Source organism: Strigops habroptila, chromosome Z, assembly GCF_004027225.2.
Source record: "Strigops habroptila isolate Jane chromosome Z, bStrHab1.2.pri, whole genome shotgun sequence".
In the NCBI taxonomy this organism is placed as follows: Eukaryota; Metazoa; Chordata; class Aves; order Psittaciformes; family Psittacidae; genus Strigops; species Strigops habroptila.
The window spans coordinates 89,411,135-89,426,698 of NC_044302.2; the positions used below are offsets into that span (position 1 = coordinate 89,411,135).

Here is a 15,564-nt window from a genome sequence, read left to right on the forward strand (position 1 = left end):
ATATAGGAAATCACTAATGAGAGAAAGTAAAAAACATTAGTTATTCAGAAGTGAAGTCCAGGATCTTCATAATTGAAATCAAATTTAAAAGCATTAATTTCTGTCTCTTCAGAAGATGGCCTGTTCATTTATCTTGTTTTAATAACATCAAGATATAAAAATACTAAAATGTCTTCTAAAAAATTGCTTTAAAAATGCATATGATAGAACCTGAATGTTGTTGATTTCAAGTCCTATCTAAAGAATAGCTAACAACTAAAAAGCTGATAATGACAGTAACGTTTGTATGAAATGTGGATTTTTTCATGTATCACCAAATTATAAAATCAAAGTTAAGTACTACTCCTCCGTTATGGAGATAAGAGCAAGTCCTTGCACTATACACTAACAATCGTCTTATACTGAAAGGAACGGAAAGTTAATTAGCCCAATTTAGTATTCTGACAGAGCACAGCTTTGCCCAACCATACCCAGATGTTTAATTAATGTTTCTTAGTGTTAGTCTAAAGCAGAAATCAGTTTTTCAGGGAACTTAATATCAACATCTTAATTGAATTATATTCTTAACAGTGCTGCAGGGGAGAGGGAGAACAATAAGGAACAATCAGGATGTGAACCTGAAAAGAACTTCAATAAACTTTTGGAGAGACAAAAGCTTTTACACCCAAACCTCCACGGAAATAAACTTTACAAGAAATTTTGGAATAAGAACCAGATTTCAGCCATCTGTTGGCTAGAGATAAAACACAGGTGGAGATCACTGTGGTATTCCTTATTTTGTCCATGCTCTGAAACCTAGACATTATTGTGACCATCTGGACCATCATAAGTTAAATATTCTGATAAAAGTAAATTATAAAATATTTTGTCAGGGGTCATATCAGGTCACTGGAACACCGGTGAACTCCATTCCTGGAGAGATGACAATCCTGAAGCTCTAGACCTTTCTTGCACCTCCCACACTGGTCCAATTTTCAAAAGACTAGAAGAAAAGCTAGCATGCTTTTTTACTTAAGTGTTAAGGCAATTTTAAGAGATGACACAGTTTCTGTACAAAAGAAACATCTTCTAGAGCATAGTGTTACACAGAGGACCCTCAACACACGCACAAGAAAATAATCATAGAATCAGAGAATGGTTTGGGTTGGAAGGGACCTTAAAGATCATCTAGCTCAAAGCCCCCTGCCTCCTAGAGGATTTATAGCAATTTCTAGCCAAGAAAGGGAGGATAATACAATTACTCTTCCATTTCATAGGCTCATCGGACTTCTCAATTTTGAAAATCAGCTGTCTAAACCACTTTCTGTGGTTTTCTTTCTCAACTAAAACAGTATAATGACTGTAGTAAATCTGTATTCTTCCAGTAGCTTCCTTTAAGATAAATATTATTACATACAAGAAAGGATCTCGCAAACGTAATTAAAACCTGATTTACCTTTTGAACAGTGATACATTTCATGCCACTCACCACACCTCTTTATACAATAAGATCCAAAAGAGAGAAGAAAAATGAATACTATGCACATGATAAATATAAAGGATTGGGATTTTCAGTTCAGCCTCCAAGGCATGAACATTCTGGTTCAAATGAAAATATATCATTTCTACTAACTACTATTGACAATAGTGAATGAGTCCTTACAGAGTGAATTTGTGGAGATTTCTAAAGCTTTTTTGTACCATTGTCAGACTCATTTTATGAAACAACAGCTGATTCAAGTGCAGTTAAAAAAAATTTACAGAGACCTATTATTTTTTCATTTAATAGCCATAAGCATTCAATTCTAGTTCAGTACCTTGCAGAAACATGCCAACATGGCAGTGATGGACTGGCACACAGACAAAATAACTTTAGGACAAGGAAGTGCTGCCATTTATACATTGTGAAGCCTTCCAAAATTCTGTCCCTTTCCCCCTTCCCCACAGTAATAGCAGCAGCTTCTTTAAATAACAGCACATTTGATCACTTGCTCTTGTGAAAAGTGCAGTACATGAATTAACACTGTGCCCTCCTGAAAAGGCTGTCTTTGAAAACGCTTTTTTGTTAGTTTAAGTGGGATTTAAATGATCAAATTCCAAACTGGAAAGTACTGTTTTGTTGTTTAAGGAAGCTGGACAAAAAATCCCTATCTGGCAGAATAAGACTACAATGGCAGAGTCAGATTTCCAGATAGGTTCTTTTACAAGTGTGCTTGGCAATAGTCTGTGCTGTGTAAGTGGGAGCAACAATGGGGCTGTCAGCTTATGCCAAAGGTGGATTTGCTTCATGGCCTTAAAATTGATTTATTGTTTATAGAAAGGACTGAGTCAGAGGCAGGGTGGTGGTATGGAAAGTCAGGCAAGTCTTAAAAAACTCATTTAACTACTCTGCTATATTTTTAAAATACTTTTCTTTAAGAGGTGCTGCTGGACACTTAAACTGCCTTATGAAAATCTGTAAATATCACCTTTAAGAAATTCACTGGTAAATTTAAATGAAGATGCTCATTAATTTAAGCACTTTTATTTTATTGTTTGTGGGCAAGCCACGAAGAAAATGATGTATAGGACAAAGGCAAATGAGGACACAGGTGAAATTTAGATAGTTATGTCCAAAACCAAGCCAGAGCTGGAGCACACATGAAAAATTAGAGTCACCTCCATCTTCTGTTTAAAATAATGTAATGTATTACTATACTTCAGATAAATATCTGGGCAGCATCAAGAATTTTGTTTGTAGGATTATTTACAAAACGAATGAGAAAGACTTTAAAAGAAACCTTAAAGAGAACAGAGAATGACAGACCTAACAAACCTGCACTGCAACATGTAATTATTTCTCCTTTTTTAGCTTTCAAGTGCATTCCAAAGTCTTTAATCTCATTATGCGTGTTGTTATATAACTGAATCCATCCTGATGTTCTGGTTAGTCACCTTCAGTCTAATTATGTAAACAAATGCATCAATATATACTCACAGGGATCAATAGACCACTCATCCAAAGAGCTCCCTTCCCACATGGCACTGCAAACCACTTTCTAAACTGTAAACAGTGAAATCTGAGCATGATGGTGGCCAGTTGTCCCAAAAAAACCTCTCTGGATTGCCATTTCCCAGCATGAGAGTCTCCCATGTTCCAGATGAGGTAGCTGACAAACTAGCACCATGCTTCTGTGGGACACTAACAGACCTCAGTGGTGGGCTGCAGCAGGGTCCACACCTTGAAGCAGAGCTTCTGAGATAGGGCAAACCAGCTATGTTAGGTACCCATAACTGTGCAGGAACTAAGCCCTGGCATCATTCATCACTGTGCAGGAATGAAGCACTGCATTCTGTGCAGGAGAAAGAAGCCTACCTCTATAGAAATGATGGCTCTAATTCGTTCTGCACACACTAAAAAAATACTCTGAACTGGGAAAAATGCAAACAAGACACTGCCCATTATTAATAAGCCATACTGGATAATGTTTCTGGGTCATGATGCCCTTTGGCAGCTCTGCCTCTCTAGATCCCTGTCATTGTTTCTACACCTGTCAGCCTTTATCTTTCAAAACAGAAGACAGAAATAACCTGAGCAATTCTGCGAAGTTTCCTAAAGCATTGGAAACAGAATGAGAGTTGACATGCTGTGTTTCTGTATTACAGCAATACTATTTTTCTTTGTTCTCTCTTAAGTCTTTTAAACCACTACACAGAAATAACTAAAAAAGTGACAATTAGATGAGCACACAAAACAAGCAGAAGCAGAAATCTTCATAGCATTAATTCACATTTGTTCCAAGCAATTATCATTATTAGTAACAGCATCATTAATATATAGTGACTGACTTCTTTGTAGTTGCAATTGAAAAGAAAAAGGGGAATTTTGTAGTGCATCTCTGTGAAGCGGAAAATCACTGCACCAGATCCCTACAGTTACAACAATCCTGTCTCTTAAGAGTTGAGGCTTGTATCTACTCACTGATCATTTCAGTCTTAGTTGGTTCCCTAGAAAAATTCGTAGTATCAAATTATTTAGGAATTGTGAAAACTAGGTGTTACACTAGATGCAGTGCAGCTTAAGAATCTAACTCTGAAATTATGTTGACTGTAAAAACACGAGATGCTATCATAGCTTTAATTCAGAAGATTCAATGGAAGTCATGCTTTGATTATTTTCAAAAGGAAAGCATGTGTATGAAACTTTTTAAAATTAAAAACATATTAAAGTGTGAAAAAAGCCCACTTGAAATCATTAGAGGTCTTGGACTTCTCTGGTAAGAAAGTGCAGGTCATTTTGAGTCATGGCCATCATTTAGTTTCCTCAGATGCAGAAAAGAAACACAGCAGCTGCAGGAAACTAAAACAGACCAAGCAAGAAGCGGAGTGTGACTCAATAAATGTAACCCAGAGGTAATTTGTTAGAACTTATAATTTGGTATAAAGTACCTTGTGCTGCCTCTCCCAAGACTAGAAAATGTTTTCCTTTCTTCCCACCTATCCAGCATTTTATGAAAGCTTTGGTTCTGTCATGGGATGCCTATTTCTCATTTATCCATTTAATCATCTTTTCATGCCATAAGAATGGAAGTTTAAGGATAGCAATCTTTTGGCTGTAATTTTCTTCCTGGAATCTTTCATCTTCCACAATTCAGAATGTTCACAGGAGAACAAAAAGAAGAATAGAGGAAGAAAACAGAATATATGAAATGTATTGAGACTACAAGAGGAATCTCGTTCATACAAGACTTTCATTGCCAAACTATAATCAGAACAAGGGAGAGTTGCACGAATCATTAGCATCTGCAAGACTTTAAAACTCAGTCACCATTCAGTTCAAAATAACCCCTTAGAAAGAAGATTTATCTTAATTTCTATGCCATTAAACCAATGTCCATGGGAAAAAATAGCCCCAAAGATTAACGCCTTTTGGAGTGTGCAGTCTGCAGGGTGCCATAACAATACCAAGTTCCAAAATACCCTGTCCTAAAATGGCTCCAATCTACCCAGCAATCCATCTTCAAGTTACCTCAACAGGTTTGTGTTTCTGAAATGGCATTTTAAATGTAGAATTACAGACTATCACAAAGAGCTTTCCAGAATGTACTGTCTTCAGATGAAAAAGAAAACTTCATTTTTAGGATGGTCACTGGTTCTTGATTCATGGCGGTGGCATACACATACAAAGCTGCTTTTTCCCCCCCTTGTGCTTAAATCACATGCTTAAGTTGGACTTACGCAGTTTTGCCCTCACTATCTTGTTTGGTGGCACTGGCTCCCTTTTTACCCAGCAATGAAGCCACTTTCTCAGGATCGCCATTCTCCACTGCCTGCAGCAGCCGATCGTCATTCTTATTCCACTCATTGGTCTGGAGTAAAAGAAAAAGAGAGGAGAAATATTATTAGTACCAGCACTGTGTCCAAGCTCTCCAGAATTTATCACCATTCAAAGCTGAAGCAAAAGCCCAACCCAAAGAAATAGCACAGAGAAAACCGTACAGAAGTAATTTGCAATCCCTGCAGCACAGGTTCCCAAGCACTTAATGGTTCAAGCCAGGGCCTAAGTGATCACTGAAGATGATCTCTAACATGGAAACTCTGTAGAAGAGTAGTGCAGGAAAAAAAAATAAAATAATCCATTTGTTCTTACTGTACTTTAAAAAGTTATTTGTTTATCTTGTCCTGGTTTCTATTTTGGAGCTACACTGGCCCCACCAGACCTTCATCACATACATAATGTGGATGAGGTGCCTCAGTTGATTCACACCCCACCCTAACAACACAAGGCCAGCCAAAACTTTGAATATTTAAGGCTTTTCCCAGCTCACACTTTGTAGAGAGTAACAGGTTAAGAAACTGCCCTTTGCAGACTGTAACTAGCTTTACTGAGCTTCTATCCCCCACGTTTGTCTTTAAAACAAACAAACCAACCACTCAGATAGATGGCACATTTTTAGTGCTGCTGAAAGAAAAGATGACCACCCTACATTTAGCTCCTTCCAATCTCAACCCACAAAGTCTTTTTGATCCTTCTCATCAATTGAATCAGGGAAAAGGACGCTACTTCCTAAAGTGATGATTCCCCCTATGAACTCTCAGGACATGGCCTACTTCCTCTACCAGACCTCCAAGCTGGATCTAACAAGAGACTAAGAAAACAGAGGACAGTTAACCATCTGTATCCCATGTGGTCACAGCAAAACAAGCTCTGGAAAACGAATCTAAGTTGCATCCATGCCTCCTAGTCTGGACCCAGTCTTCAGGAAGAAAGCAATCTGGTGCAATAAATAGCTGCATTTAGATTTAGTGTTAGCACCCTGCTACAGGCAGGGGAGTTATCTTTAACAGACTATGGCTTTCTCTTTGATATCAGTCAGCTCATGTTCAGTATGACTAACGATTCATTAGCCTTCGGTTTCTACAAAACTTTCAGAATGACTAAACTCATATTATTACACTCCTTGAGAAATACTGAACTTACAGTCCCACTTTCTCCTGATGCTCTACACAGACTTTTTTGCCCCCAGCTGAACAAAAGATTTGATGTTTCTCTCTGTGGACTTGTGAGAAGTTCAAACTGATATGAACTAACTCCACAAGCTGTGCACACCCTGAAAACCAAAACAGGAGGAAAGTGTTCCACGTTATGAGTTATTTAAAAAACAAATAATTAAAAAAACCCCACCAAACATTAGGAAGAGTGCACTCTGAGCAGGAGAGGAGACAAGGGTCGAAAGACCACCACCTGGAACCAAGATTATGAATGGCAGCTCTGTCAAAGGCAGTGGTATGCAGAAGACAAAGAGCAACTGCCGTCTGTTATGGCAGTGGTGTGACTGGTGGGTAAAAGCACATGAAGCATTCTTTATTCTTACAACACTGGAATAAACCTCTGTAGACTCTAGAGCATTAATTACATCACCAACAAAAATTGTTTTCTCTAGCAGTATTTAGACTCCATGACAATGAGTGGCCAGCCAAGCAGCAAGCTCCACCTAAAATGAAAGACGTATATTCCTCATTTGGGGAGTTTCATGCTTTAAAGGGAGCCTATTATGAAAAGCAGATGTTAAAAAAAATGTATTTTACTTGCAAATATAATCTTCTAAAGCTAACACTGTTTGTCTGACAGCATATCATGCTTTTAGTTTTGGAGTTTGTCCTGTTTCTGTGGGTTTTATTATTCAGTCATGTAAGATACAGGATATTTGATGAATCACCCTTACCCACAAGTCACCAAGATGACTGTAAAGCATTCGTAGCATCTAACTCCTGCACTTATTTTCTTGTTTCTTTTTCTTTTTCTTATCTTGGTAAAGAAAGGAGGAGATGGCAGGTAACATGTTAATCTACACATACACACCCATCCTCTCCCCGGTCTAACCCAATACTAACCCATATTCTGAAAGAGAAAGACAACACCTAATTTAAGATTTTCTCATGACCTGAAATAACCAGTTTACTTCCGAAATATGAAACAGAATAAGCTATGGGAAAATGTTAAGATTAAGGACTGCTGAAAATCCTTGGCAGAACAGCTTTCAGGAGCGCATTCAGTGTTATAGTACAAAAATGGTTATGTCTTCAAGAAGCAGTTTATTAAATTGAACTCTTAACATGTAATCCAATATGCAGTGTTCTGGTCTAAGAAAGCTAGCATGCTAATGCCAACTCACAAATTCAAGAAAGAACCAAGATCAAAAGTCAATGAGAAGCTGCTGTGATAACTACATCCTTGTCTATAATTACACTGTCATTAACATCCGAGACTCAAGAGATTCCTTAATTACTCCTCAGTATGTAGAAGCTGCCCCTAGGAGATACACACATATTGGATGGGGAAGCCTGGAGTGTTCTGAAAGTGACTGTATTGCAGAATGATGCCATGTTCGTGTTAATAGTAAAAGATTCTATGACACGTGGTATTAGTCTCTTACACGAACAGAGACTTTAATTCATCTTTACTGCAGTTTTCAACCATACCCTTTTTGGTGACAAAAAACACTCACAGACAAACACAGTTAAAGAAAGATTTGAAGGTGCCTTATTTAAAAAATGTTTTCCTACTAATCTCTACAGCTAAACAGATTCCCTCATATTTAAGAACTAAACAGAACCAAACTTGGACAAACCGTTAAGTGACACAGTCTCTCGCAGGGACCCTGAAAACACTTGGTTCTATCAAATCCATCTCGGTGTCAAGCAAAGGCTGTCAGTGTACATTTCCTTATTTCTCACACAAAGCTGGTAATTCTTTTTCCTGCTTAGAGGAAAGTGATAGAGGCTGAAGGCTAGGCTAAGATTTGGTAGTTATTTTTGACCACTGGTTTCAGTTCTATATCTAATTAGTGTCTCTTCTTCTAAGTGCTGTGAGTCAGAGTTGTTAAAGGAATGAATAATTTTAGAGACTGCCACATACCTAATCTGCTTCAAACTGCATGTTTTCAAAGGTTCTTTCCAACCCTAACCATTCTATGAGTCTATGTTATAATATCTAACACTTGTTAAATTGTACCAGCAATTTTGTTTTGCTACTGGAAAACAAAAGGATACATGCAGTTTCCCTTCATCACTGTGCAGCAGATTTATGCTCATTTATAAACTAAAATGGCTGTGTTCTACATAAGATGCTTAAAAGCCATCATGCTGTATTGCCCATATAAAAGTTATGCATTTCTTCATTAAGGCAATAAAGATTCCATTCTAGGGCATTAATAAACATCTCTATTGTAGATGAAATGTCAATTTCACATTCAAGCTTTCTCAAAATTATACACATTTAACTATAATGCAAGTTACATGAATCTATTTACAGACCTAATTTTATTTTCAAGATTAAGTTAGGGATAAATCATACTGAAGAAATAACTATGCAGGCGTAAATAGTTGCTCAAGTATTCCCCTGATAAGATTGAACTGATTTTTTTCTTCCCCACCGTGTTGAAAACAGCAGTATTGTACAGTGCATTACAGAAGTTAAAGATACAGCTAATAAAATAAATGGCATGCAACAGACTCTCAAAAACGTCCATTCCAATAGAGAACTGTAGCCCTATCACCCATCCTCTTCAGGAAAAAGAGAGAAAGAGAATACATGTGATACCCAGAAAGACCTGGTACCCAGGACATGGAAAGCAAGCAGGAGGCATTTAAGTCAATAGGGGTCTCACAGTGCCTCATGTAATGAAAAACTGCACAGCCACTGCTGCCCAGAACAGATCTCTGAACAGAGACAGTGACTGTTGCATTACATACAATTTCTGAATTTCTTGTTAGGATACTCCCAGCTATGGTTAATATTGTTCAGTGTAAAAGCCACCTTGAACTGCCATTTGTAGTGCAGCATCAGCATTTGTTTCTCCTGGAAAACATGCACATGAGAGATACTCTCTTCTGGCAAGAGTACTGGAAGAACTGAGGTGGCCAACATAACCGGAAACCATAATTTCTTAAACCCACTGCATCAAGCTTCCTCCACTGCAACCCCACAAATTATCACGTTCCACTTATCCAGGTTGCCCAAAAAATTCTGTAAGGCCCCTTCTTCAGCTGCCCCTGTGCCACATTCTAGGCTCCTCAGCACCCTTACCTTGCTCACTCTATCACTAGGCTCCTCAGCACTCTCTCCTTGCTTTCATCTAAGCCTACTGACTTTCACATTTCATCCACTTAGCATTGCACCATCCACCAAACAGCCCATGGCAAGTTTCAGTCCTGTTACTACCACTCTTTCAGATAGTATAAATGAATGTTTCCTTTCATGTCAGAGATGTCTAGACATGTAACATGCTGAGCAAACCCACATAGGGCACATCAAACTGAAGGTTAACACAGTGAGCAGTAGGGTCTTCAGGAATATCTCTAGTATAATAACAGAGCAACAAACGCAGACTTGAGCAGCTAAGCAGGTACTTTTCAACACAATAAAGCTAAGGGGTTTTTGTTTTGGTTTTTACTTGTTTTGTGTTAAGAGTGTTGCAAATTTTGCAAGATAACCAAATGAGTAGTCCAGCATGGCAGATGGTGCTGTACCTGTAACACGCAAATAAAAAACCCTCGTCAGCTCAGTGTAAAGGTAAACACACACATAATGAATTTGGAAGAATCTGACCCTGGAAAAGACGGCTCATGCGGGGTTTCCTTATCCCCACCCACCTGCCCCACCCTCCTGCACTGCTTCTGTAGGCCACATGCCAAACGGTTATCAACAATTCCTTCAAACAATTAACATTCCGCAATAACAATGGTTTGTGAACACATGCAAAACTCAGCTCATGAGACATGTTTCAGCTTCATACAGCAAAACCAGTGCTCTACTCAGTACTTCTTCAGGTTGGGGGTGGGATGTGGATTTGGTTTTTTGTAGTGTTGGGATTTTTTGTTAGCATTTGCATACTGTTGGATTTAGGTAGCAACAGTGGGCACTACGTATGAAGAAACAAATTAAAACTTCTTAAAGCTCAAGAAGTGCAAGGGTTTGGATAAAACAAGACATTTTCAGTCATGCCTAAGAATAGTGAATCTTTCCTATTAATAGTAGTATAATTATGCAAGGAAGCAGACAATCCATCATCCCTAATAAATCCTAACTGCAACAATTACCTGCCATGCTGAAGCAAGGAATCACAAGTACAACACAGTGACAGCTGAAAGGATGGTAAGGCAAAATACAAACATCAGGTGGCTTAGCAGAGATAGGTTCAAATTTCTGACTGAAATCTAACATCCCTCTCAAGTATGCTCTTCAGTCTGAATTTTCACTTTTCAGATAGGAAACCACGACGTATGACCTCACTCAGACACATCTCTCTGCTAACAGTTAAGTGTTTTCCATATTTAAACATTTAGGGACCTGAGAAAGAAGTTGGCAAGATAGAGCTAGCCATGCTTAGGATAGAAAGCCACTCCTGCACAAGGCACACCCCGGTTAAGGTTAAAGGAATGAGTGAGGCAGAGAGCAGGGGAGAATTGATGGGCTTGATTTACACCGTCAGTTTATGGTTAGTGATTAAAAAGGGCACGATACTCAAGCCTAATGCAGAGTGCTCACACCACCTTCAATGATCACTGTCGAGATAGGTTGAACTCTCAAAACTGCAGCTCCATCCGCCACAGACACACACTTCAGCAGCGGTTACTGACAGTAATTGCACTGACAGTTGTCAACCGTCTGCCTCCTCTAACCTTCCTCTATCTATGCACAGGTTATTTCTTCTGCAAACCCAGAGATAATTCTATGATTGCAAGATACTAATAGAGTAGGTACCCTATTCTTGGGGATGAAATTGCCTAGTAGAAGTCCTCCATTATTGGGATCACACACACTGTATTGACGAGTTGACAGGTTGTTTTGAGTCCAAAGAGAAACCTTTATATCAAAGTCTATTTTTTTATAATTAAAGCTTGCACTATTTTACATATTGTTTTCTCTATCACAAAGTGAAAATTTTCCTTTCTAGAAGAGAAGCTCAAGAATTAAAAGATATTAAAAAAGGTACTAATTCTTCTTCCAACACCATCACATCAGGATATTAAACCTCAGCTGCCTTTGAGATTATTGGTAAATGTCATGCAAGAAATAACAACATTTTAGGAGAGCTGGTAGCTCTACTTAGCACTTGTACACAGTGTTTTCCATGTGCAAAGATCTGAGCAAACATTAACTGGACAACAACTTTATTTCTTTATCTTTGGCATGCAGCCTACAGGAGATGATTTAAGTGACCTTGCATTGTTGCAAACCTACTGGAGACTGAGTGATGTTATCTCCACTGAAATCAGAACTGCAGGGAAGCTGAGTAGCAAATTGAAATTCCTGGTAATTTCAAACTCAGCAACTCGCTGTCTCAAAAGGAAAGGAATACTTAAAGACTGGCGTCACAAACAATCACATGGCAAAGACACTGAACACCACTGCATCACAAGGTCAACCACGAAAGTCCATATGTGTTGGACTTCCCAAGAGAGTCTTAAAAACAAGAACAATCCCATTGTAGGTAATGCATGCACTAGATAAAACATCCCACAAAGTGAAAACAACAGACGATGGCTTTTCTCAAAAGAATAGCTTATCTGAAAACATTATAACCTAGGGGTCAGTGGTATGTGGGTAAGTAGGCTACACCTTTCCCTGACCTCCATCCCCAATTTGGAGATTGTATTTGCCAGTAGCAAGCTTCTGTGGTGGGAATGGGAATCTCCCTTGCAGAGAGAGCAGGATGTTGAGCTTATCAGCAACATCTTATCCAAATCTGTGGCAGTAGCTCCCAGGACGTTCAGAGGTCAGCAGATGACAGAAGCTGCTGTCTCCCAGGCGTCTCTCAGTTGGTGTAGCTCCAGCTCTTTCCTGTACTTTTCAGTCTGCCCATGGTGCAAACACTGCACCAGTGGCATTGCAAGCTGACCTCTCTTGCACTGCTCTCCACTGGGCAGCACTCTGAAGGCCATGCCAAAAGATGCTATGTTCATTAACTTCACCACAAGTGAGGTCTTGACCTCTAATTAAGTTGTCAAAAACACAGAGCGTGACAATGGCTTTCAATGTAATTCGTAGTGATATCATCTACATGTCACTAATTGCTGCAACAGAAATAGTCTTTTCCAGCTTTGCTTGACCATCCATGTTCCCTGTTTTAGGTGACTGACAGCTAATAATATAAATTCTATTTACATCAGAAGACAAAACATTCGCAGCTCACAGAGCTTACACACGCATTTCTATAACGGTTGAAACAGCAGCAGTAATGCAAGTAACCTGTGAGCATTTTACAACCAGAAGTGTTAATCTATTGTCCTCCTCTTGCTTTGAGAGCTCCTGTGCCCAGCAGGGGTAACTGTCCTCACAAAATGCATGATGTCTGTTTGACACTGGCAACTGTATTTTTGTCAGACCATGAATTCCATCTGAACCGGAGGTAAAAAGCACCATGGGGAAGGCAGGAAGAGTTGGGGTGAATGAACAAGGACTGCAAACAAAAGACTAACAGTAGATTGTCAGTAAACCTTGATAATTACCCATTCATTGGGTAGCTTCTGTACATAAAGAAGTGATTATTATCCAAGCAAGCCATTTTTTCATGCTGAACCCCAGAATAATGCAACTGAACTGCAAGTCACTCAGCAGGGCACTTCGGTCAGCCAGCGAGGCTGCTTGGAAACTTTCCTGGCAAAAGGGGACTGCAAGCTGTGAAATGAAAGGGTCTTTCACCAGCAGAGAAGGGGAAAGATGACCTGACTGAAATGGTCATTGGAGACTGCAGCTTTAGGGGGATGGTGAGAGGAGTTGTAGGAAAAAGTTAGTATGGTCTTTGCTTAAATGATGACTGGAATTTGCAGCAGCTTGTGAGCTGTGCTCTAAGAACACTTGAGAGAGAAATGAAAAGAAGAACGGGAAGAAATGCATTTAAAAGTTTGCTGTTTTGCTGATAGTTTCTTGTTTTGCTTTTGTTTGGGGTTTTGTGTTTTGTTTTGGTTTTATTCCTTGAATTGTTGTCGTTTTGTGGTTTTTTTTTTTTACAAACCTGTGTTTGGTTCCACAATTTCGCTCAGACTTTAAAGGCAGAGTAGTCATAGCCTAGTATAGGGAATCTGCATAGTTAATAAAGCATACATAAGCAGCCTCTTCGTAACTCAGCTGTAAGATTTCATTTCTGTAAGAGTAAGAAAGAGTCTGAGTCCAGAAGTCTCCAAGGGAGAGCATGACACAGTCCACCCAACCAAGGAATACAGTTAACCCACATCTAGTGAGCTTAGAGGCATGGGGTAGAGTTCTGTGTGGGTTGAGACGCACGCAGTTCATATATGCTGCTCATTTCACATCCCAGTAAAGGCCACGATGTATTTTTCTTTCAGCTACTACTTTTAAGACTTTTAAAAAGATAAAATAATCAATCTTTGCATTTGAGGAACAGTGAGATCTCATGTTAACATCACATCTATGTACATCAAGGCTTCTAATTTCTTTTAAGCAATTACTGATGTTTTCATGTAACCAGTTTCATTCCAGTGGAGACAAAGGAAGTGATGAGCAAAAAGCTCACACATGAGGCATTAGAATAAAATAAGAAAAAACAGATCTAAATCATTAGTAACATACCCCCAGAGCATTGACAGTAAGCCCAGCTACTGCCCATTCGTTATCACCTCACACATCACCAATACAGCAACTGGAGATTTATCTCTACTTTGAGATAGCAAAGGGTGTAACAGTAACACCACCACATGCAATTCATCATTCTCAGTAAGACAGAATAAAGTAAAGCCAAGAGTTAATTGTGTGTATTTGTATAAATGAAACAATGTTTATCTTAACGCAGGGAAAAAACACAAGGGACTTTTTAAAAATAAAATATCTATATCAATCCTGTCTGAAGTGATCATCTCTCATTGTTCTGCCTTTTCTCATAGTTGTAAAGATCTGAGCTAGAACTAACTCCGATGACTATTCTTCCCATATTGAAATTACTCAGTAAATGTTACTAAAACTAAAATACATCTAATGGAACTACTCTTTGCTGCTGGACACAGGGCAGCTTTTTCCTTCAAAAAATTCAGTGGCATGTCAAAACATAGATTTAAAAAATCCCTACATTTCTCCAATGGTTATCGAATGACCACCAAGAATCCTCAGGTTTTCCTTACACTTACTAAAAATATATAAACAAGAAACTTATCATCAGCATGAGATGCATGGAAAAGACTACTTTCTAGTAAAGTTTAAGACCAAAAAACTACTGAAATATCAGATTTTAGGTATATATCAAGGTCAAATAGCAACTCACATAAGGTCTTTCAAGTTTTCAGGATTTCTGCTGCACAACTGCTTCACAGTCAGTTGAGAAAAAGAGAAATCATGAGATTTAAAGTGAAATTGGCTGGACAACCTAATATCACCTCTTATCTGGCAAATGTGTTTCTGCAGTAAGCAGCTTGTACAATACAAGGACAATGCCAACTATGCAAGTGAAGTTTGTTTATTCAGCTATTGTGTTGACTGTCTTGCATTCCTCACTACTGTGTTAGACACAATGTTCTGTGAAGATCAGAGCGTGCCCAGTGACCAAGGCATACATACATCAGAACTTTCTGGATAGAGACAGTAACAGGAACCGCCTGTTAGCTTTCAACATTGTTTTTAAATTCAGCACCACTTGTTTCTTGGTATGAGTATCTAATCTGACTACATCTACCTAGAGTTCTGGTAGCACCCTCCAGTTTCTGTTGACTAGTAAATTTAGTCAGAGAACATAGGTACTTGATGGATTTTTCTTTCAGATAGACAAATCGACATTCATTGTGCTGGAACCCACTCGACTGCAACATCACCTCGCTTTCTAAGACTGACACTTTAGTCCTATGGCTCCATCTTTCCTCCTGTCTACTGCTAAACCTCTCCAAACACTGCTTATCTTGCCACTTCTGCATAGTAAACTGGTTTTCACTCAGTTTAGAAAATTACATTAATTGATGAGTATTACTACACTGTAAGATGTATTCATAAGGTACAAGCTACCATGGCACTTTTATTTTTGTGTTACAAATGTCTACACGATACCACAGCTCACAATGAAAGTGGTTTCCCTTTTTTAATCTACCAGCAGGACTCAA

At 38.7% G+C, this 15,564-nt stretch overlaps 1 protein-coding gene across 7 annotated transcripts in view; it reads right to left on the bottom strand.

Annotated features, from left to right (window-relative positions):
• Positions 1 to 15,564, bottom strand: part of RAI14 (retinoic acid induced 14) — an 85,301-nt gene that overhangs the window by 29,239 nt on the left and 40,498 nt on the right. For all 7 annotated transcript variants that reach the window (XM_030469671.1, XM_030469674.2, XM_030469673.1 and 4 more), the window contains exon 3: positions 5,197 to 5,327. In XM_030469671.1, the coding sequence (XP_030325531.1) occupies positions 5,197 to 5,327 (131 nt within the window). The remainder of the gene's footprint in view (positions 1 to 5,196; positions 5,328 to 15,564) is intronic.